The following is a 24882-nucleotide window of genomic DNA, read 5'->3' on the forward strand; positions in this document are numbered from 1 at the left end:
CCAAAGGGCTTGCCGGTCTGCTTCCCGAGCCCCTTGCCGGTCCTACTCCCTCACCCCTGAGCCCCTTGTCAGTCCCAGTCTGCTCCCCTGTCCCAAGCCGAGCCACCTCCCCAGTCCGCTCCCCTGCTCCTATCCCAGGTCAAGTGGCCTCCTGGTCTGCTCCCCTGCCCCTATCCCAGGCCAAGTTGCTTCCCCCCTCCTGGTCCCTGCACCTGAAAGGCTCTCTTGATTGGGGAAACTTTTTTTAACTTGGACTATTAAAAGCAGCCTACTCCAAAAAAAAAAGGCACAAATCACTGGGGAAAATTGAGCCAAAAGTGTCCACATGGATTATCTGCACATGTTTCTGCAGTGGGGCTTGAATCCACAACCTTTTAACTTGGGGCAAAGGCTGACAACTGTGAATGATGATGATTTATATGTTTTGAGATAGTACATTTTATGTTTTAAACTTTCAAGAAGATTCATTATCAGTTTGCAAAACTGGTGGAGTATATTCTTTTGAGTTCGTCATTGTAAACTGATACAGGGTATTGTAATTATCTTTCATTCAGGCAGTGCCAAGGTATTCTGCAACCCTACTGGTTTTTGCAACTATGTGGCAATGTGTAAGAACTGGTTATTGTGGTTCAATTCTCAGCAGTTTCACTGGAGAAGTAAAAAAATATATTTTCTAATTATGGGAATGAGGAGAATCATGTTAAGGGAGACTTTGGCAGGTTAAACAGCATCTGTGGCGAGAGAGAAACAGAAACCTTTCATTAGAACTGGAAATGGTTAGAAATGCAATAGGTTTTAAGCAAGTACAAGAGGCAGGGAAAGGGGGAGAAAAGGAAAGAACAAAAGGGAGAGTCTTGTGTTGGGGTGGAAGGCAGGAACGATTAAATGACAAAATGGATGGTGCAAGGCAAAAGGGAATCGTAATGGAACAAGTAAATAAATAAAAGATGGGTCTGGAGGAGGTGTGAATGGCAATAACAGAATCATTACCAGCATCTGCTGTCTGGGGTGGGTGGGGGAAATGGGAGTGGTGGTAATCGAGCAGATGAGGTACTATTAAGTTTCTGTTGAGCTTCATTAGAACAGTGTAGGAGGCCAAGGACAGATAAATCTGAGTGGGAGTGGGGCAGAGAATTAAAATGCCAGCCGACCGGAAGCTCAGGGTCACACTTGTGGACTGAATGGAGGTGTTCTGCAAAGCGACCACCCAATCTGCGTTTGGTCTCGGCCAATGTAGAGGAGACTGCATCGTGAGCAGCGCATGCAGTATACTAAATTGAAAGAAGTACAAGTTGTTTTGCCTGGAATAAGTATTTGGGGCCCTGGACAGTGAGTGGTAAAGGAGGAGGGCATCTCCTGCAGCATGAGAAGGTGCCATGGGAAGGGGAGGCGGTGTTGGGGATGATTGCATTTCTTGTACGTTGATCAATTGGTATCTTTCTGTAGCTATACTGATACATTGTAGGGTTAGTATCTAGCTGCACAACTTTTTAAAAAAAAAATTAAATATTAACCACGGACAAATGCATTTGGAACATTATTCCTATGTGTGGGAATTGCCTATTCCCACACATAGGAATAATGATTTGAATTTTACATAAATATATTCTTTAACTCTTGTTTTAATCAATTTTAAATATGGCTTCTAACTTGAAAGAGGCTGTCACTTTGAGGAATGAGGCTCAAAATCCATATGTATGGGATATTATTAGCTTTAATATTTCCATTCTTAAAGTTTAGAAAAAAATGGCCATTCAAACCCCCTTCTTTCCACCATGTACAGTTACCACGGATGCCATTTTGCATACTTAATGTCCGAAGCTAAAGTTCTGTGTAAGTACTCTAATTCCCAGATGTAGTCAAAGTATTTATCTTGATAATTTGTGAAACAAAAGTGGTGATCTTTGCTCTTTCTTAAATCAATTGTCAGGCTGCATCAGCATGAGCACTTCACTCACAAGTGACCTCTACTGACAGCCCACCCACAGTAGCACAAGAACAATCATGTACAGTGGAGCATTGGATCACTTGGTTATTCTGTCCCATATTGTAAAAATCAGTGTGTGCTGATTTTTATAGCCAGCTGTCTAGGAGGAGTAGGTTGAGCGAGGAAGTTGATTTAACATGCACCTTTTTGAAGTTAAAGCATCTTAATTCCATTTGACTCAGTAATTTCCCAAAACCAGTTTGCTTGATTTATATCTTAATTATTTTTATTTACATAGAATATTAAATACTGAGTATTTCAAGTTGCAGCTTTAAAATGGAATAGTCATTTTCTATCAAAATTTCTCCTTAGTGACTTTTCAAAAGATTAAATAAGCAGAATATTTTCAGAATTGTAGCAATGTCTAATAGCCCTGTGTTTTGTTTTCTCTTCCTCAAGTCTCAATGTCTCAATCCAAAGGCACAGTTGTTCTTGCCTACAGTGGTGGGTTGGATACCTCGTGTATTCTAGTTTGGCTGAAGGAACAAGGATATGAAGTTGTTGCATATCTGGTAAGAATCTATTTGCGTTGGTTTAATATTAAAGTGTGATGAAACATAGAAAATAGGAGCAGTAGTAGGCCATTTGGCCCTTCGAGTCTGCACCGCCATTCATGGCTGATCCTCTATCTAAACACAATATTCCTGCTTTTTCCCCAGATCAATGGTCTATTTTATGCATGACATTGGTCATCAAAAAGCACCAAATCCATTTTTAAATCTACAAACTGATTATTTTTGTGGTTCATGATGTTATTTTAGTTCTTTGCATTTCTACTTCACAAGCTAATGGGCTGGAATATACTGGAGCAGGGCATCGTGCAGCATGCCTAGTTAGTTGGGCATTTTCCTGCACCCTTCAGCTCACAAATGTTTTGCCCTGCAAGTTGTTAGAAGTTGGAGCTGATAACTGTGCAGCTAGGCCAACTGAGCATCTGGGACATTTGTGAACAACGGTACTAATAGTGTATTTCCTTCATCAAAAAAATGTAGCAAAATGTCCCAAGCTGTTTGCAGTTGGACAGAAGTAGGAGGGGCATTAGGGAAGGTGGTCAAATATGCTGTCAAAAGTTTAAGGAGGGTTTTGTAGAGAATGCTCACATTTGCATGGTGCTACAGACCATAAATTACTGTTTTTGAAGTAATTGTATACACTGTTTATTTTGCACTTTTAGCAGAACAACTTAACAGAGTAATTTGGGGTAGTAATGTTGGGCTGGAGAGTTGTACTTAATCGGATGCACAGGTAGCAGACAAACTGAATTCAGAGATTCATTTTAAGTCAGTCTCGCTGCATTGTTGGGGGGGGGGGGGAGAAAGGTAGTAGTGTGGGGGGTGGGGAGGGGGGGAGAAAGGTAGTAGTGGGGGGGGGGGAGAAAGGTAGTAGTGTGTGGGGGGGGGGGAAGAGAGAAAGGTAGTAGTGTGTGGGGGGCGGGAAGAGAGAAAAGTAGTAGTGTGTGGGGGGGGGGGGGGAAGAGAGAAAAGTAGTAGTGTGTTGGGGGGGGGGGGAAAGAGAGAGAAAGGTAGTAGTGTGTTGGGGGGGGGGGGGGAGAGAGAAAGGTAGTAGTGTGTTGGGGGGGAGGAGGAGAAGAGAGAAAGGTAGTAGTGTGTTGGGGGGGGGAGGAGGAGTAGAGAGAAAGGTAGTAGTGTGTTTGGGGGGGGGGGAGAGAAAGGTAGTTCTGTCTGTGTGTGTGTGTGGGAGAAAGGTAGTAGTGTGTGTGGGAGAAAGGTAGTAGTGTGTGTGGGAGAAAGGTAGTTCTGTGTGTGTGTGGGAGAAAGGTAGTTCTGTGTGTGTGTGTGGGAGAAAGGTAGTTCTGTGTGTGTGTGGGAGAAAGGTAGTTCTGTGTGTGTGTGTGGGAGAAAGGTAGTTCTGTGTGTGTGGGAGAAAGGTAGTAGTGTGTGGGTGTGTGGGAGAAAGGTAGTTCTGTGTGGGTGTGTGGGAGAAAGGTAGTTCTGTGTGGGTGTGTGGGAGAAAGGTAGTAGTGTGTGGGTGTGTGGGAGAAAGGTAGTAGTGTGTGGGAGAAAAGTAGTAGTGTGTGGGTGTGTGGGAGAAAGGTAGTAGTGTGTGGGAGAAAGGTAGTTCTGTGTGTGTGTGTGTGGGAGAAAGGTAGTTCTGTGTGTGTGTGTGGGAGAAAGGTAGTTCTGTGTGTGTGGGAGAAAGGTAGTAGTGTGTGGGTGTGTGGGAGAAAGGTAGTAGTGTGTGGGTGTGTGGGAGAAAGGTAGTAGTGTGTGGGTGTGTGGGAGAAAGGTAGTAGTGTGTGGGTGTGTGGGAGAAAGGTAGGGGTGTGTGGGAGAAAGGTAGTAGTGTGTGGGAGAAAAGTAGTAGTGTGTGGGTGTGTGGGAGAAAGGTAGTAGTGTGTGGGAGAAAAGTAGTAGTGTGTGGGAAAGGTAGTAGTGTGTGGTGTGTATGTGTGTGTGTGTGTGGGGGAAGGAAAGGTAGTAGTGTGTGTGGGGGGGGGGGGGGGTTGCGGGGGAGAGGAGAAAAAGGATTAGTAGAGTCTCATGACATAGCCAAAGAGCTCAATAGTGGGCTGAATGGCCTGTTTCTATACACTCTGTGTAAGAAGGACCCAGACAAAATTTGAAAGTGGGTAGGACTATGGCAGATAAAAAATAAAATAGATTTGTGTAAGGTATTGCATAGAGAGGTTTCTGAATTATATATTCAACTCAACACTGACTATGTCCAGTCACGACCGAGGAGCAAAAGACAAATTAATCAGAATGGTAAGCTATATTGGCAAATCAGCCGAGTGCATTCAGTTCTGATCATTGATGCCAAATGGAAGCAATCAAGAGTTGGAAGTGAGCGAAAAGGGCCATGAGCTGATCCTTGGTGTCGGAGGATTGAGTAATGAGAAAACATTAGATACACTTGGAATTTTCAGCCTTAAAGTTAGGCAAATGAGAGGCAACCTTGCAGAAGTACTAGATAGCAAATAGAATAGGGAAGGTTAATCCTGAGCACTGTTCCAAGTTGAGGCATGACTTGGGACAAGGGGACATGTGTACAAACTGGTGAAAGACAAGCTCCGGACTGATGTTTGGGAACACTTCACACAGAATGATTAATACCGGAGTGATCTTCCATATAGAGTAGTGGATGCTAAAACTCGAGGCGGTTGGTGGAATCATAAGGGCCAAGTTTCGGCCTGAGTTGCTCCTGTTTTTTTTGGAGCAACTGGTTTAGAATGGAGTATCTTAGAAATTTGAATTCTCGGCATTTAGTTTGCTCCAGTTCTAGTCAGTTAGAACAGTTTCACTTTGGAACAGAATGTTTTTTTCAAAAGGGGGCGTGTCCGGCCACTTACGCCTGTTTTCAAAGTTTAGACAGTGAAAACTTACTCCAAACTAACTTAGAATGGAGTAAGTGAAGATTTTTGTACATTCGAAAAAACCTTGTCTACACTTTAGAAAATCAGGCGTAGGTTACAAATTAGGCGGAGGGAATGGGATGGGGGGGGTTTAAAGGGAAGTTTACAAACATTAAACACTTCAGTTTTACATATAAAGAGCCATCAATAAATCAACCAATAAATCAATCAAAAAAAATTAATAAAATTAAAAAAAAATCAATAAATAAAACATTTTCTACTTACCGACTGCAGCACCGGGAGTCCTCCAACAGTGTGCTGGGACGGCCCCCCCAGTGTGTGTCTCTCTCTCTCTCTCTCTCTCTCTCTCTCTCTCTCTCTCTCTCTCTCTCTGTCCTGTCTGTGTCTCTCACTCTCTGTCTGTCAGTGTCTGTTTCTGACAGCGGGGGAGAAGGGAGAAGGGAGGGTGGGGCTTTATTTGCAAAATGATAAATGTTTGAATTGTTGTGCTGTAGATTTCATGCCCATTGTTCTTTATTGACCCATTTTAATCTGGACATATGGGGTAATTTTGTGAATTGGTTATCCTAGAGTGGAATACCTGACTGAAGTGCATATTGGGAATTCATATGTGAAGATCAGTGGGCCTTGCAAGATTTTGTGTTCATTAATCTTAATGGATGGAAAATACTGCAGTGACGATTGACCTCCAGGCCTGAATTCCTCATGTGCGTTCCTGATGGGCAAAGCTCTACACAATGAGCGTAAAATTTCTAGTCTACCCTGGAGCAAGTAATTGAGCATTTTTTTCCCAGTAGAAATTGACACTAGTAGCTATTAAGAAGTATTAACAACATTTTAATAGTGCTGTACATCAGTTATTGTAAATTAACTTTTAATTGCCATTACTTTACCTGCTGAAAGAACTTATGTTATCATAAGAGCTAATGGCTGCACCTTTTCATTGCAGCCAATTTGGAATACAAAGCATCAAAGAAACTCACTATACTGTATATAAAGTATAGTGTGTGTAACATTTTATAATTTTCCTTTTATATTTGAGCAACTTGTACAATATTCAATCTAGATCTTAAAAAAGTAATGCACTGAACATTAATATTGCCTTCTCATTTCATAAACACATTGGAGACCCAATATATTTATTTGTATGAAGAGTAGAAAAACAAAACCTTCAACTAAGTTTAAAAGACCCCAGTTACTAGGTGTGGATTACGATAGTTTGCCAGTCAGTGACACCGTGCTGTCAGAACGACACCGTGCTGTCAGAACTACACCAGCTGAAAATAGCTGTAAAGTATGCAGGTGACAATCCAAATGGATATTCATAATAAATAAAGATGTAGGTTATATGATCTGTGATCTATTTTCCTCCTTCCCCTTTGGTAGATTGAGCATTGGTTAGTCTACTTCCTAGCATTCTAATCACTCTAGCAGTTTTGTTCATGTTTTTTGCATATCTATAGTCTTAACATACAAGCACTTCAATGAGATGCAATGTGATCCTTTCTAATGAATATTGGCTAAGTATATCGCATCACCATATATGTATAGTGATATTCTCTTTACTCCTACACGTCAACAGCATCTGTGTTTTTGCTATTAATAGCCTCATTCAATATTGTTAATAAATCTGTATTCCATGGATTTGAGCAATAATTTTGTTAGAATCCTTGTCTGATCATTCTTTTATCAAGAATATAACGTTTAGATTTTCTCTCAAAGTCTTCATTCCAAAATATTCCCAGTATTCATGCACCCATCTCTTTTGATTCTTCAATCACCTTGCATGTATTTTGAGGAAGAGAGTCCGACCGATACCCTCTCAAATTAAACTTGGAGGATTGATTTTAATTCCTAGGTGGGAATGTAGCCTAGTGGGCAGCTAGCCAGACCAAGAGTGGAAGTGGGGGAGGCACAGGTGAATTTAATGGCTGAGCCTTATTTAGCCTGCTGCTGGCTGACGTCCTGAGTCTGCAGCTGCCTGGCCATTAAAGCTGGGTGGCAGGAAGGAATGGTCTCTGGTACTAAAGTCTTCAGGAGGGGGGTCTAACCAATATAATAGTCGAGTGAGGGGGAGGAAAGCCCAGGGCAAGGGAGATTCACGGTTTCCTTGTGGGCACCAGAGGAGCACTTCTGTTCCTCCTGGCCTACAAGGAAACATTTAAAAAAAAAATCAAAAATCATGCCTTTCTGTCCCTGTGCTGGCCTGGATCTATTTCTCGACAGCTTTGGCCTGGCAAAGAAATGACTCCTGCTGATTTCAATACTACATTCGATAATGTAATCTGTGCCAATCTACATATTTAAAGATGGACCCTACTGCCTTTGGACTGGGGTCCTTGCGCCTGCAATTTAAAATTGGGGCAGGAATTCAATGGGCGAGTCCCCTGCTCCATTGTTAACTGTTTCCTCCCCCCCCCCCCCCCCCCCGGACCCCAACCCAGTTTCTACTGAGGGGAGGGGCTTTAAATTTCCCCTGAATGCTTGGTTGTAGGTGTGGCTTGACTGGTGACCACTTTGGCTGCACCCTATTTAGGTACTATTCCTTCAGACTTAATACTTTTACTTCATTGCAATACTGAGGGAGTGCTGCATTGTTGGAAGTGCCATCTTTCAGATGAAACATTAAACTAATGTCCAGTCTACCTGTTCAAGTGGATGAAAAAGGTGCTCTGACAAAAATACCCAGGAAGTTCTCATGGCTAAGATTATTCCTGCCCTCTGTTCCTTTTGCCTGTTGAAGTGGCGTGGACATAGCATTAGCTTTGGAAAACTGTAAATAGCTACTTTTACTAATGTTTATGGTACACCTCCTGCCAACACTTCCATTGTGGAACAAGATACAGGAGATGGCAGTTTAATTTACTTCTGGTATAAGATTTGTCAGAAGAAACCAAGGAATAGAAAATAGGTGCAGGAGTAGGCCATTCAGCCCTTCGAGCCTGCACCACCATTCAATAAGATCATGGCTGATCATGCAACTTCAGCACCCCATTCCTGCTTTCACTCCATACCCCTTGATCCCTTTAGCCGTAAGGGTCACATCTAACTCCCTTTTGAATATATCTAACGAACTGGCCTCCACAACTTTCTGTGGTAGAGAATTCCACAGGTTCACAATTCTGAGTGAAGAAGTTTCTCCTCATCTCAGTCTTAAATGGCTTATCCCTTATCCTTAGACTGTGACCCCCTGGTTCTGGACTTTCCCAACATCGGGCTACAAGCTAACAAGATATAGCCCTAAGTTTATTGTGGGAATTGTGAGGTTGGGTGCGCTTTGTATTTTCGATCTTCTGTCTAATTGCAATTGTGTCTTAAAATTTGGCATACATTTTTTGTCTCTTAATGCTCCTGTGAAGCGCCTTGGGATGTTTCACTACATTAAAGACGCTATTTAAAAATACAATTTGTCATTGCATGCTGCAGTCACTAATAGTTATATCTGTTAGTGGAACAATCTGGATTTTGTGATTTTAGCAAGGAGTTGCTGAGTGATTCTGCTAACCAGTTTCAGCTGCACGCTCTGGAAGCCACAATGTACTGTACAAGCAAGTTAGCTGAAAGCCTTTAGAATACTTCCTGATACCAGAGTGCCCTCTAGTGTACAACTTCCCTTTTGCAGGTTCAATAATGAGTGGAAAGTGTTCCACCAACCTGTCAATATTGGAAGATGTTAATTCAAAGTTCAAAACAAGCTTTTATCCTTCATATAAATAGTCATAAACGGATTTTCAGACTTTAAAAAAAAAACAGTGCTTAATGAAGAAATTGCATGCATTCTAAAATATGTTTTCAGCATTCTTGCAGGGGAGGGCAATATTTGTGAGAGTAATAAGTGCTAAGAAAAAATTGAATTATCTGATAGGGCAGTTGGTGGAGGGGGGAGAATTTGGCATGTCTGCTAATTTTCCCTCTTGGTTGCAGACAGTTTATGGATTTGTGAAACCAGAAGAGGGGAGAGAATGGGGAGGTGAAATGAAATTTCCTAAAATTAATAAATATTAAGGATGCATTTTAATTAGTTCACGGCCAGTGAATTACCTTTTTAAAGTTTGTCACTTTCCCCGCCGCCCCCCTCTTTCCCCCCCCCCCCCACAAGAAAATTATTCAAGACAAATATAGAAGGATATGAAATTTAATGTCTATTTTGATTTTATTTTTAAAGGTTATGGGTGGTTCCACTTGCTCTTTCAAATGGATTTTAACTGCCTTATGTTTTTTTTTTAATATATTTCTTTTAAAAATTGAAACAGATTTTCCTTTGCTTATCTTGCCGTGGGAAATTAACACCAGCATACACTTTTTTTGTCAGCTTGTTGCTTGAAGTGAAAACCTCATTCACGTACAGTATAATTTAAATATCATTGCATTGCAAAATGGATGTTGTGACTGCTGCCATGTAATGCCAGTGATTAGGAAGACTACGATTGTATTATTTGTATCTCTTGTGGACTAATTTAATTTAATCTTGTGGGTATTCTGTTGTAATCTAACATTTTGATTGGAAAAAAAAAAGCAAATGACGAGCACACCAAACCTTGAATAAACAGTGCCATGTGAAAGGTTTCAGAATTTTAACAATCTGCCCAAAATTGCTTGGCTGCTCTGGTGGACTCCTGCCATAATTTTGACTTAATGCAACGGCTGTAAATTCTGCTGAGGACGGATAGACTGGGCCCTGGCTTATGGTGGAATCTCCTATGGCATTGTTTTGAGGCCTTCCTGCCCCAAACAAGATCACTGATGCCAAAGAAGGAGGCCCTAGAGTGGGACTCCCTGCGCTTGGGTGTTCCTGTTTCCCTATCCTTTAAAGGGAGTTTGAGACTAGTATGTTGAGCAAAGTGAGACTTTCTGTCCTCCTGATGGGTGGAAGTTAGCCCTACGAGGAGGAGAAGTGTCTTGCCTGGATGCCTAAAGATGGTGGTGTGGGTGTTTCTTTTAAAACTGCCCTCTGTTTCTCCCCCAACCTAGTCGGCTAACTGTGGCTGGTGATTTCAGCAGCTTTGGTGGAGGGTTGCTGCGGCTATGCTCCTGGGGGACCCTCCTACTGGACCCGCAAACTTTGGATCAGTGGCGGGTGTAGTCCTGGTGTCACTCCCGGGATAGCGCCCCCACCCCTCACCTTTGCTCATCTGGAAGTAGCAATTCCCACTCTGTTGCAGTTCCATGTGCTATCAATCCAAAATCAATATCATTACACTTGCTTGCGAGCTAGGCTGTTTCACCACAGCTGAAATGACAATGTAATTTTAATTGCAGAATGTGGCCCTAGTGGCCATCTAATAATATCAATGTGCTGCCCATTTTTCCCAGGACAATACTATATTAAACAAATGAGGTGTACCATGTAATCTTTCAGCTGCTATCACTTTTGGACAAAGGAACAAAAGTCCAAGTAAGATTAAAGCTGAATTTAATGTAAGCGGAATAAAAATAGTCCCTTGATGATCTGCATTCTGAACTACGGTCAAGAATCTCCAGCGTTTCTGGAGCAAGCTGGCAGTTAGGATAGTTAAGGCCAAGCTATTAGACTCGTAAGAAACTGTTAAATGCTGTCATGGAGATGATCGGGTTGGTATTCTTAAAGGATGAGATCGAATGGCCTGAAGGTTCAAATCATCTGTCGTATGATTTTCAGTTTCTTTACTAGAAACCACTTTCATTAACTTTCTTATTTCTAGAGTGTCTTGGTCATTAAGTCTAAGTAAATAAAATGAGTCTCTCTCTCCCATCACAAACAGGCTAACGTAGGACAGGATGAAGATTTTGAAGCTGCTCGAAAGAAGGCATTGTCTCTGGGAGCTAAAAAGGTAAGAGTAATGCTATACTGTAATACTTAAGTGGTCTAAATTAATTCAATAGAATGACTTTAGCAGCAGTAACTTGGTAGTTCAAGTATGTTGGACCTCAACATGCTGCACTGTGGAGTGGTAAAACAGGGGATTGATTCTACAATAAGAAATAGGAGCATGTGCATATATGGGCCCTTGAGCCTGCCCTGCCATTCAATAAGATCGTGGCTGATCTACTACCTCAACCTAAAAGTTGTGATTGCACTAGAGAGGGTACAGCAGAGATTTACGAGGATGTTGCCTGGACTGGAGAATTTTAGCTATGAGGAAAGATTGAATAGGCTGGGTTTGTTTTCTTTGGAACAGAGAAGGTTGAGGGAAGACCTTTATTGAGGTGCATAAAATTATGAGGGGCCTAGAGTGGATAGGGAAGGACCTATTTCCCTTAGCAGAGGGGTCAACAGCTAGGGGGCGTAGATGTAAAGTAATTGGTAGGAGGTTTCGAGGGGGAAGTTCTTCACCACCCAGAGGGTGGTGGGGGTCTGGAACTCACTGCCTGAAAGGATGGTAGAGGCAGAAACCCTCACCACATTTAAATAAGTACTTGGATGTGCATATGAAGTGCTGCAACCTACAGGGCTATGGACCAAGAGCTGGAAAGTGGGATTAGGATGGATTACTCTGTGTCCATGCTGGCCAACAATGGGCTGAAATGGCCTCCTTCCATGCTGCAAATTTCTATGACTCTCTATAACCTCACTTTCCCTAACCCGATATCCTTTGATTCCCTTTAATGTCCAAATATCTATTGAGTATATTCAAGAATGAGATCAATGACTGAGCATCCACAGCCCTCTGGGGTAGAGAATGCCAAAGATTCATAGCTCTTTGAGCGAAGAAATTTCTCCTAATCTCAGTCCTAAATGGTCGACGCCTTATCCTGAGACTATGACCAATGCTCCATCTAAGCTATGCAGACGCTCAGTAATGGGAAAGGTCCCGCATGGGCCGCTCACCAGCCTCTCCATTGTAAATACTGTGCATGCGCAGAAATTTAAAGGAACCATGCACTAAAAGAAACAGGCTGTGCAGAACAAAGCGCAGCTTACAGGAAACTTTGGCTATGACCCCCTAGTTCTAGGCTAGGGGAACGGCCTCTCAGCATCTACCCTGTCAAGCCCTTTAAGAATTTTATACGTTTCAATTTGATCACTTCTCTTCTCATTCTTCTAAACGCCAGAGAGTATAGGCCCACTCTACATAAGAAATAGGAGCAGGAGGCAGCCATTTGGCCCCTCGAGCCTTCTCCGCCATTCAATAAGATCATGGCTGATCGGATCTTGGCCTCAACTTCACTTCCCTGCCTATTCCCCATAACCCTTGACTCCCTTCTCGTTCAAGAATGTCTATCTTCACCTTTTTTAAATATATCCAATGACCCAACCTCTACAGCTCTCTGGGGCAGAGAATTCTAAAGATTCATGACCCTCTGAAAGAAATTCTACTCAATCTCTTTTCGTACGACAGCCTTTTCAGGAATCAATCTAGTGAATCTTTGTTGCATCGTCTCCAAGTCAAGTGCATCCTTCCTTGGTTAAGGAGACAAAAACTGTAATTCCAGATGCTGCATTCCCAATCTTTTGTCGTATTGCAGTTGGTGTTGTGTGGAAGTTGATACTTCCCTCGAAGGAGGCAATCACTCCAGGAAACTTGTTCAAACTTCCCAACAGCCAGATTCACAATCGTGACTCTTCCCATGAGACCCAAGAATGGGTAAAGGAATAAAATCCCTGCCAGCAAAGAATACCTTCACTGCTGTCAATCAATCACAAGAGAAGATGGTCACACTCTGGGGAGGGGATGTGTTACCTGGCAGTTGCCAACTATTCCAGAGAGGGAGCGGGAATTGGTATGGGTGTCTTATGTGAGCAGGTTGTCTTATGCTGCTGAATATCCTGTAATAAAGTATTTTTATTGAATGCCTTTTTATAGAAAAAGTGGTCATATGCTTGATCTGTTGATCACGAGCTATCTACGTGTATCACTGAATATCTATGTAAAATTTAATTCTTGATTAGCTTTTTTAAACCTTCATGAATAAAACTGTGTCCTTTGTGTTTTTGGTGCAGGTTTTTATTGAAGATTTGCGGAAGGAGTTTGTAGAAGAGTTCATCTGGCCGTGGGTGCAGTCAAATGCTACTTATGAGGACCGATACATGCTTGGAACATCACTGGCTAGACCCTGTATTGCTAGGGGTCAGGTTAAGATTGCAAAACAGGAAAAAGCTCAGTTTGTGTCCCATGGAGCCACAGGAAAGGTATGTTAATGGCAACTCACTTTAAAAAAAAAAAAAAAGTGTTATTCTTCTCTTTCCCCCACAGAAGTAATGCACCTCTCTACTACAAACTGTGTTATCAGCTGGCTGAAAAGCTTGTATTTTTTTTCCCTATTTCTACAAATGGTTTTCATGAAAATATTGAAACAGTGCTGAGGACATGGTGATAAGAGCCTGTTGGGATCGGGCTTCAACTGCATTTGCAATTAACCATGTAGCTAGCAAGACTCTGGTTGACAAGATGTGATGGTGGGGGAGAAAGTCATTCACACATTACATATTTAGCATTGATCACTCCAAGTCTTCACCACTCCTTCAGTTTAACATCATCTAGAGGTACAATATGCAAACTGTTCTGAGCATGGATTATGTACACGCTGAATCCTCCACCTCAAAAACGCTTCTCACAGATAATATTGTTTTTGGTGTACTTTTGCATTGTCGGCCTTTGCTGTCCTCGTGATGCCATTTCTTTGCACGTGTGCAGTATGCAAGTTGTCGCAGCCAGTCGTGCATGTGCACACTCTTCAAAATGTCCTTGTGAGAGTTGTTCCGTATGGTGACTGGCTCGTCTGGTAAAAAAGAACAGAGCCCACCTGGTTCATTCTCGTGTGACCTAAACTTGGAACCACCAAAATATAAAAGTGCACTTAGATATTTGCTATTCAATGAATATCCTGAGAGGTAATGTTTCTGGATTGGTTTCTCTTCCTTCTTCCCTCCCTCTCCCTTTTCCCTGTGTGTTTGTAATCTTGTTTGGCATTCACCACTTGGGAAATTATTGGCCTTTTTTCCACCTTGGCCCTTTTCTCCAACCCAAGACATTGAAGCCAATCTTTGTTTTGGCCCCCCACTCCCCATTGCAGCAACTGAGATCAGCTATTTCATCACAGATCTGTGTGGCTCAGTACCAATTGGGCAGTACTTTTGCCAAAGAACTATCTAGAGAAGCAGAATATTCATTTGGTACCTTGACTCTTGAATGGAAAAACCTTTTCTCTCATCTGAAATTGTAGCTGTTCGCATTGGAAAGCACTTCCTGATGTTTTTCTAAATAAAATTAATGTTGAACATTATTATGCCCAAAGTAAATGAGGACAGGAAACCTTTGCTTTACTATTTCCACTCCCGTTGAAAATGTGTGTAAGTGCATGATTGTTCTCCTTCACGTGTCTTGGAGGAGCTGGGAGTCAGGTAGTTGTGTCAAAACCAGTGAGTGGGCTGTATGATCCCTGATGTACAGAAAATTAAAACACCCTTGTACACACAAACTGAGACCCATAGACCAAAAAAAGCAAGACTGGCCATACCCACACATGTTGAGACCCTCCCCTGTCCTTTACATACACAAAGCCAAATTTTCCAGAGAGTTTATTTTTTAAAAAAAAAAGCAATATCCTAAAACAAAACTTCCAAGCACCCAACAGACACAATTCAATCCTTCATCCTCTTTTCTCACTGTCAGCTGGATTTGGTTTGCAGATTGCGTGGCGGACATTCCCATCTTCGAACATATTCAAGCATGCGTTTCTATTGAGTACTGCTGAGTACACCTGCCTCACAGCTGAGTAGCTCCAGTCGTCTTGTGTGGTAATCCTTGCCACTGGACCAAGACCTAGCTCTGTCAAGCCCTGTGTGGTGGCTGGTGTGCAACTGCCACCCCACGCTTTTTAAAAAAAAAATCACGCACCGGCATCTTCACCCTTCAGGATATAGTTCGGGTCTTTCATTGAAACGTCTTTTGAACTCATCCTTTTTTTTTGGCGTGGAAGCAAGTGATCCTCGTTTCGAGGAACCGCCTATGATGATGATGATGATGATGAGCTGCTGAATAATGTTTAATTGAAGCGAAGCTGTCCATGTTTTCTGCCTCTCCACTTGGTGGCACTATGTGTCCAGTGTATTCTGCAATGCAAGACTAACTGGGCAGCATTTTATCACATCCTCAGAACATCACAAAATGCTCTATAGCCAATGGATAACTTTTCAAGTAAAGTCACCGGTGCGATTTTAATCCTATCCACACAGTATAAACTCGTGCACTGCATTGGGTAACTTGCTCCACAGTTTCTCTCCTTCTTGCACCAATCCTGAATTTTAACCTGCTCTTTTATTAGGCAGCAAAGACACCTGCCTGAAGCAGCTGGGATTCATCTTTAAATATGCATATCAGTGTCGATTAATGACATTGCTGCTATTTTACCTGGCCTGAGTCTAGTTTTCCCACCAGCTGAAGACTGCGTGAAGAGGATCCAGGTCCAGAAGAGGCCATTTAAAGGGTACTCCTCTCAGTCCCGCAAGGAAAGTTTAGGCCACCCCTCCCCATGACTAACCACTTTAGCGATGAGCCTTTTGTAGCAGCTGCTTTCTGCTCATTTCAGGCAGGCCGCTGACCAGCGGCATGCAGATGAGGCCCATGTGCTGGCTGTTTTCTGGTGCAACACCCACTCAAAACTTGCCTGGAGTAATGTAAACAAGCACGTCTGCCAATTTGTATGTGGCAGTATTACATGAATAGTAAATGACCAGATGATCTGAATGTTGATTGAGGAAAGTGATGTTGAACTTTTTCTTCCCGCATCCTCCTCACCTGCCACATCTTTTGCTATCTGCTAGCCGCCTCCCTGTAACACAGATGAGATCAAGAACTTGGCAGAATGTGGAAATTAAAGCTCTGTTTTGCCACTCTAATGCTGAACTTTCATGTTCTGACATGGGTGTGCTTGTACAGGTGTGGTGCATTTCCTGGTATTCAATACAGATTGGCACTAGTGACAGATGCTTCTAACTGAGCACGACTTGTGCCAGCTCCCAGACCATAGGTCACTCACAGTAACTGCAACCTGAAAGTAAACTCGCTGCTCAAAAGAGGCTATTGGCCTTCGTGAATCCCGGCAAGTTTACTTCCTGGTTGTAACTGGCTGTGTAGATCCATGCGTCGAGAGCTGACGTCACTAAGCAATATAAAAGCAGCTTTAACTATTTTAAACCATTCAAGTAAATCAACACCAGCAAAAGAATGTTAAAGTTAATAGGGCATTTATTTATTTTAAATCTGTCATCTCATCTGAAAGTGCTTTAATTTGGTTTGAAGCTGAACAACTATAACTAAACACTGCCATTAATGCCCAGTTTCTGATACAGGTGCAGCGTTGAGAATCCGGAACTCTCTGGCCCTTTTGGCTAAGATCAAGTGTAGTATCTGTTCTTATCCGTTTAATATCCCATATCTGGGGACCAAATATTAAATTGTTTTTTGGAACAGGGAAATGGAACAGGGACTTGCTCTGTCCACTCCACGCATCGACCTGGTATTGCAGTGTTTCCAGGAACGGTGCAGCTTCCCCTCTCGGCCTTTTGGCTAAGATCGAGTGTAATAGCGCAAAGTGATCTTTGGTGCTGAAGTTGATCTGACAAGAATGAACAAAAAAAAAAAATCCGGAACTCTCTGGACCGAGGCCGTTCCGGATTCCAGGCTTTTCTAGACTTTCGATCGTAACGAACCCGGAAACACCTGAGCCCAGGTTCGGGTATTTCGCAACATCGGAAAAGGGGGGAGGGGAGGGGGCCGTCACCGCCGAGGAGCTGTTTGGGCTGCCAGCTCCATCGATGAGGCCGCTGGGCGTGCCCCGTTGTGGGGGAGCTGTTCGGGCAGGCCCCGCCACTATGGAGAAGCTGTTTGGGCGAGACCCTGTTGCCAAGGAGCTGTTCGGGCGGGCTGGCAAGGAGACCGGGTAAGGGAGTGGCGGCGAGGTGAGGCCCGAGGTCGGGCAGCAGCAGGACCCAGAGGTCAGCAGGGTCGGTGGGTCCGGATTCCGGACGACCCTACCACCAATTGTTTCAGATTTTCGAAGCTGCACCTGTACTGCTTCTCTCTGCAGTTCAGCTGCTGTATTTAATCAAGGGAGAAAGAAAGATACTGTCCTCTGATCCCACGGTTGTTTTTTTTTGCTCACTTGCTCTCTAGTGCTTGTGGTGCACATGTAGTGGAGAGGCAGACGTTTTCCCTCCAATCCTCTGACGAGGTCTGACTGTGCTTCATGTTTTCTTGCCGATAAAATGTGTCTGTTCCATGCATAATCCCCATAAGTCATTTCAGCAGGGGTATTTTTTGTGCGTAGTTACATTAAATTTATTTGATCTAAAGTTTCAGTCACACAGTCCAGTAATAAGAGGTATGTCTGCCTGCATTGTCGAGTAATGAGATCAGAGTAGGCTGTCCTGAGGCCACTGTGTGGTTTTGATGTAAGGAGTTTCTCCATCTGTAGTGTTGATGCATCGTGGGGAGCAGATGGGCCTGTTTTGGGACTTACAGGGAAAAAACAAATTTTCTCTAAGCTGCTGTTGTGATTCTACTAAAAGCATATACAATGCTGAACAGGTCGGCTACAGATTTAAAAAGAAAATAGTACAATGAGGCAAGTCTGATGGTGCCAATATTATTAACCATTCAACATGAATGAATATGTTACAAATAAACTATTGAGCAGATGATGCAACCTAATTATCATGTGCTTTGCAGCAGGTGAGCCCACAGTTTGCATTGTTTTTCTTTTATTCCATCTGCTAAATACCTAGGCCTTGAAATTACACTGGGGACATGAACCTTGATGCATTGATCGTAAATTTCACTCCCCACTGTAATTGTTTAAAATAAGTGGGTGACCATCCCTGCTAAAGTAGTGGAGTGAGTCATTTCAATTTATAAGGATTTCATACACTAGTATTCCACAATGTAATTTTAGCCCCTAGACACGCACAGCATTCATGTGCATGTCTCACTGAAAATGGTGTGATCGAAGTTGGTTTGTTGGGTTTATCATGCTGCTGCGTTACTGATCTCAATCATCCTATTACAGATGGTACTGAACAGAAGTTAGGTGCTTTCAGTCTCGCTCATTGTTAATGGAAAGGAGAGAGAAATATTTAGGGAGAGAAATTGATTATCGCCCTGTTTGGGGGCGGTAGCTTTTGAGAAGCGGGAAACGTAGTGCCAGGCACCAATGTTTTCCTCCATCTCAAAAGATTGGGTTTAGCGCTCCCAGAAGGAAGTGGAGCATTAAATCAAGTGCTCCACTTCCTCCTTGGCGCGTTAACGTGCCATGGAGCGCTGCCGCATTCAAAGGGCCCTTTCCTCACTTAAAGGGAAGGACCATCGCTGTAGGCTGTGCAAATAAAGATTCACCTACCTGGGCCACCAAGGGAGTGGGAAACCCGCACGATCACTCCAGCACTCGAGCAGAATGCCGGGCTGAGCTATCACAGGAAGGACCCCACGAAGAAAACACAGCAAAACAAAAGTTTTTAAAAAATACTTATCTCTGCCACCTTGCCTTTAATTATTGCCCCGGTTGCCCGATCCACGCCTCCTGCAGCTGCTGGTGTTTTCGCCCGGTGCTGCTGCAGGGGAGCCAAAGTTAGTTTTGGGATTGGGGCGATGAGCATAGTGATGACATCACGATATCAGGGCGCAGCACCGTCGTGCTGCCGCTAACTCCTGCCCAATATGGCGGGAGTTGATGTCCGCACCCCGCCCGGGCGCGAATGGGAGGCACAAATGCACCTAATTTCTTGGCTATAGAGTCAGCTCTAAGCTGCTCACTTGGGTTCAGAGTACCATTGGCCAAGGGCTGAGAGGTCACCTTCTTTCTATGCTGCAACATCAATATTATACCGGTTGTACCTCTTTAGTCTGGAAACATCCCTGGTTCGGCATCATTCCCGGTGGGGGTTGCACCCCACGCTGTGTCCTGGAGCTGGCTGCTCCTCTTCTCTCCGGTGTTCCCTCCCTTGGTCAGGTCGACTCGGAGACGGAACGAGCCCCAAGTTTTGCAGCCGGAGCATGGCAGCAGACTGAGGCGCTGAAGCTGAGCCTGAGAAATTCTGCGCAGTAGGCTTCTGCGCAGCGCATGCGCAGAACGCGGCTGAGTCGTTATTAGCAGTACCCGGTGAGCATGCTGCTAACGACGTCTAGGGTCGGCGTTCTTGCTGTGTGTGTTTTGTGTTGCTTATGCGGCCCCAAATAAAAATAAGGAATTTTAATTAAGTTTTGAGCTGTTTCTGTGTGCATTTTCCATCAATACAGTGTGTTCCAGTAGTGAATGAGTGAGACAAATCTAAGGTTGGCGTGACCTCCCGTGGTCCGGAAAATTCTCTGGTCCGGCATCGGTCAGGTCCCAAGGATGCCTCGACCAATAAGGTCCAACTGTATATATTTTTTTTAAGTTAACCTTCAAAAACATAGAAACATAGAAAATAGGTGCAGGAGTAGGCCATTCGGCCCTTTGAGTCTGCACCACCATTCAATAAGATCATGGCTCATCATTCCCTTAGTACCCCTTTCCTGCTTTCTCTCCATACCCCTTGATTCCCTTAGCCGTAAGGGCCATATCTAACTCCCTCTTGAATATATCCAGTGAACTGGCATCAACAACTCTCTGCGGTAGGGAATTCCACAGATTAACAACTCTGAGTGAAGAAGTTCCTCCTCATCTCAGTCCTAAATGGCCTACCCCTTATCCTTAGACTGTGTCCCCTGGTTCTGGACGTCCCCAACATCGAGAACATTCTACCGGCATCTAAACTGTCCCGTCCCGTCAGAATCTTATATGTTTCGATGAGATCCCCTCTCATCCTTCTAAATTTTAACGTATAAAAACCCAGTTGATCCAGTCTCTCCTCATATGTCAGTCCAGCCATCCCGGGAATCAGTTTGGTGAACCTTTGCTGCACTCCCTCAATAGCAAGAACATCCTTCCTCAGATTAGGACACAATATTCCAGGTAAGGCCTCACCAAGGCCCTGTACAATTGCAGTAAGACCTCCCTGCTCCTATACTCAAATCCCCTAGCTATGAAGGCCAACATACCATTTGCTGCCTTCACCGCCTGCTGTACCTGCATGCCAACTTTCAGTGGCTGATGAACCATGACACCCAGGTCTCGTTGCACCTCCCCTTTTCCTAATCTGCCGCCATTCAGATAATATTCTGTCTTTGCGTTTTTGTCCCCAAAGTGGATAACCTCACATTTATCCACATTATACTGCATCTGCCATGCATTTGCCCACTCACCTAATCTGTCCAAGTCACCCTGCAGCCTCTTGGCGTCTCTCTCACAGCTCACACCGCCACCCAATTTAGTGTCATCCGCAAACTTGGAGATATTACACTCAATTCCTTCATCTAAATCAATTCCTTCATGTAAATAGCTGGGGTCCCAGCACTGAGCTCTGCGGCACTCCATTAGTCACTGCCTGCCATTCGAAAAGGACACGTTTCTCCCGACTCTCTGCTTCCTGTCTGCCAACCAGTTCTCTATCCACATCAGTACATTACCCCCAATACCATGTGCTTTGAATTTGCACACCAATCTCTTGTGTGAGACCTTGTCAAAAGCCTTTTGAAAGTCCAAATACACCACATCCATTGGTTCTCCCTTGTCCACTCTACTAGTTACATCCTCAAAAAATTCCAGAAGATTTGTCGAGCACGATTTCCCCTTCATAAATCCATGCTGACTTGGACTGATCCTGTCACTGCTTTCCAAATGCGCAGCTATTTCATCCTTAATAATTGATTCCAACATTTTCCCCACTACTGATGCCAGGCTAATCGGTCTATAATTACCTGCTTTCTCTCTCCCTTTTTTAAAAAGTGGTGTTACATTAGCTACCCTCCACTCCATAGGAGCTGATCCCAAGTCGATAGACTGTTGGAAAATGATCACCAATGCATCCACTATTTCTAGGGCCACTTCCTTAAGTACTCTGGGATGCCGACTATCAGGCCCCGGGGATTTATCGGCCTTCAATTTCCCCAACATAATTTCCTGCCTAATAAGGATATCCTTCAGTTCCTCCTTCTCACTAGACCCTCGGTCCCCCAGTACTTCCGGAAGATTATTTGTGTCTTCCTTCGTGAAGACTGAACCAAAGTATTTGTTCAATTGGTCTGCCATTTCTTTGTTCCCCATTATAAATTCACCTGAATCCGACTGCAAGGGACGTGCGTTTGTCTTCACTAATCTTTTTCTCTTCACATATCTATAGAAGTTTTTGCAGTCAGTTTTTATGTTCCCGGCAAGCTTCTTCTCGTACTCTATTTTCCCCCTCTTAATTAAACCCTTTGTCCTCCTCTGCTGAATTCTAAATTTCTCCCAGTCCTCGGGTTTGCTGCTTTTTCTGGCCAATTTATATGCCTCTTCGTTGGATTTAACACTATCCTTAATTTCCTTTGTTAGCCACGGTTGAGCCACCTTCCATGTTTTATTTTTTACTCCAGACAGGGATGTCCAATTGTTGAAGTCATGTGATCTTTAAATGTTTGCCATTGCTTATCCACCGTCAACCCTTTAAGTATCATTTGTCAGTCTATTCTAGCTAATTCACGCCTCAAACCATTGAAGTTACCTTTCCTTAAGTTCAGGACCCTAGTTTCTGAATTAACTGTCACCATCTTAATAAAGAATTCTACCAAGTTATGGTCACTCTTCCCCAAGGGGCCTCGCACAACAAGATTGCTCATTCGTTCTTTCTCATTACCTAATACCCAGTCTAGGATGGTGCTGTCCCCAACCTCTCTACTACTGTTTGGTGGTCTGTACACAACTCCCAGTTGCGTTTTCTGCCCTTTGGTATTCCGTAACTCCACCCATACCGATTCCACATCATCCAAGCTAATGTCCTTTCTTATCATTGCATTAATTTCCTCTTTAACCAGCAATGCCACCCCGCCTCCTTTTCCTTTCTGTTTATCCTTCCTAAATGTTGAATACCCCTGGATGTTGAGTTCCCAGCCTTGGTCACCCTGGAGCCATGTCTCCGTGATGCCAATTACATCATAACCATTAACTGCTATCTGCGTAGTTAACTCGTCCACCTTATTCCGAATACTCCTCGCATTGAGGCACAGAGCCTTCAGGCTTGTCTTGCTTATGCACTTTGCTTCTTTAGAATTTTGCTATAATGTGGCCCTTTTTTCTTTTTCCCTTGGGTTTCTCTGCCCTCCACTTTTACTTTTCTTCTTTCTATCTTTTTGCTTCTGCCCTCATTTCAGAGGGCAGTTAAGAATCAACCACACTGTTGTGGGTCTGGAGTCACATATAGGCCAGACCAGGTAAGGACAGCAGATTACCTTCCCTAACCATCATCATCATCATAGGCAGTCCCTCAGAATCAAGGAAGACTTGCTTCCACTCAAAATGAATCCTTAGGTGACTGAACAGTCCAATACGAGAGCCACAGTCCCTGTCACAGGTGGGACAGATAGTCGTTGAGGGAAGGGGTGGGTGGGACAGGTTTTTGCCGCATACTCTTTCCGCTGCCTGTGCTTGTTTTCTGCATGCTCTCGGCGATGAGACTCTGTGCTCAGCGCCTTCCCGCTTGCACGCCCTTCACTTAGGGCGGCCTTTGGCCAGGGACTCCCAGGTGTCAGTGGGGATGTTGCACTTTTTCAGGGAGGCTTTGAGGGTGTCCCTGTAACATTTCCTTTGCCCACCTTTTGGCTCGCTTGCCGTGAAGGAGTTCCGAGTAGAACGCTTGCTTTGGGAGTCTCGTGTCTGGCGTGCGAATGATGTGGCTTGCCCAGCGGAGCTGATCAAGTGTGGTCAGTGCTTCAATGCTGGGATGTTGGCCTGGTCGAGGACACTAATGTTGGTGCGTCTGTTCTCATTTGTAAAGCGGTGACAGGATCGGTCCAAGTCAGCATGGATTTATGAAGGGGAGGTCATCTTGACCAATCTTCTGGAATTTTTTGAGGATGTAACTAGTAGAGTGGACAAGGGAGAACCAGTGGATGTGGTGTATTTGGACTTTCACAAAGTCTTTGACAAGGTCCCACATAAGAGATTGGTGTGCAAGATCAAGGCACATGGTATTTGGGGGTAATGTACTAGCGTGGATAGAGAAATGATTGGCAGGCAGGAAGCAGAGAGTCGGGATAAACGGGTTCTTTTCAGAATGGCAGGCAGTGACTAATGGAGTACCGCAGGGCTCAGTGCTGGGACCCCAGCTCTTTACAATATACATTAATGATTTGGATGAAGGAATTGAGTGTAATATCTTCAAGTTTATAGATGACACTAAACTGGGTGGTGGTGTGAGCTGTAAGGAGGATGCTAAGAGGCTGCAGGGTGATTTGGACAGGTTAGGTGAGTGGGCAAATGTATGGCAGATGCAGTATAATGTGGATAAATGTGAGGTTATCCACTTTGGTGGCAAAAACACAAAGGCAGAATATTATCTGAATGGTGGCAGATTAGGAAAAGGGGAGGTGCAACGAGACCTGGGTGTCATGGTTCCATCAGTCATTGAAAGTTGGCATGCAGGTACAGCAGGCGGTGAAGGCATGTTGGCCTTCATAGCTAGGGAATTTGAGTATAGGAGCAGGGAGGTCTTAATGCAGTTGTACAGGGCCTTGGTGAGGCCTCACCTGGAATATTGTCCAGTTTTGGTCTCTTAATCTGAGGAAGGACGTTCTTGCTATTGAGGGAGTGCAGTGAAGGTTCACCAGACTGATTCCAGGGATGGCTGGACTGACATATGAGGAGAGACTCGATCAACTGTGCCTTTATACACTGGTGCTTAGAAGGATGAGAGGGGATCTCATAGAAACGTATAAGATTCTGATGGGACGGGACAGGTTAGATGCGGGAAGAATGTTCCTGATGTTGGGGAAGCCCAGAACCAGGGGACACAGTCTTAGGATAAGGGGTAGGCCATTTAGGACTGAGATGAGGAGAAACTTCTTCATTCAGAGAGTTGTTAACCTGTGGAATTCCCTGCTGCAGAGAGTTGTTGATGCCAGTTCATTGGATATATTCAAGAGGAAGTTAGATATGGCCCTTACGGCTAAAGGGATCAAGGGGTATGGAGAGAAAGCGGGAAACGGGTACTGAGGTGAATGATGAGCCATGATCTTATTGAATAGTGGTGCAGGCTTGAAGGGCCGAATGGCCTACTCCTGCACCTATTTTCTATGTTTCTCCCAGGGGACTTGGAGGATCTTGCAGAGGCATCGTTGGTGGTATTTCTCCAGCGACTTTAGGTGTCTACTGAACATGACTCTGAGCCATACAGGAGGATGGGTATTAATGCAGAGTTGTAGACCATGAGTTCATGATAGTTTTGAGGGCCTGATCTTCAAACACTCTTCCTCAGACTGCCGAAGGCTGCACTTGCGCACTGGAGGCAGTGTTGAATCTAGTTGTCAATGTCTGCTCTTGTTAAGAGACTCCCAAGGTATGGAAAATGGCCCATGTTGTCCAGGGACATGCCGTGGATCTTGATGACTGGAGGGGCAATGCTGTGTGGCAAGGACAGGCTGGTTGAGGACCTTTGTCTTACGGATGTTTAGCGTAAAGCTCATGCTTTCGTATGCCTCAGTAAATACGTCCTGGAGTTCAGCCTCTATGTGAGCAGACGTAGGCGTCATCC

The 24882-nt window shown here is 44.0% G+C and overlaps 1 protein-coding gene and 1 pseudogene across 5 annotated transcripts in view; both read left to right on the forward strand.

Annotated features, from left to right (window-relative positions):
• Positions 1-24882, forward strand: part of ass1 (argininosuccinate synthase 1) — a 143140-nt gene that overhangs the window by 13062 nt on the left and 105196 nt on the right. For 3 of the 5 annotated variants that reach the window (XM_070863785.1, XM_070863786.1, XM_070863784.1), the window contains exons 2-4: positions 2387-2499; positions 11063-11131; positions 13243-13431. In XM_070863785.1, coding sequence (XP_070719886.1) covers positions 2392-2499; positions 11063-11131; positions 13243-13431 — 366 coding nt within the window. In that variant the 5' untranslated portion in view covers positions 2387-2391. Of the gene's footprint in view, positions 1-1348; positions 1372-1783; positions 1834-2386; positions 2500-11062; positions 11132-13242; positions 13432-24882 lie in introns of those variants that run through there. The other 2 variants (XM_070863782.1, XM_070863783.1) reach the window with 2 other exon arrangements.
• Positions 16616-16794, forward strand: LOC139233271 (U2 spliceosomal RNA; annotated as a pseudogene).

The sequence above is a fragment of the Pristiophorus japonicus genome, chromosome 20 (genome assembly GCF_044704955.1).
Source record: "Pristiophorus japonicus isolate sPriJap1 chromosome 20, sPriJap1.hap1, whole genome shotgun sequence".
Taxonomy (NCBI): Eukaryota; Metazoa; Chordata; class Chondrichthyes; family Pristiophoridae; genus Pristiophorus; species Pristiophorus japonicus.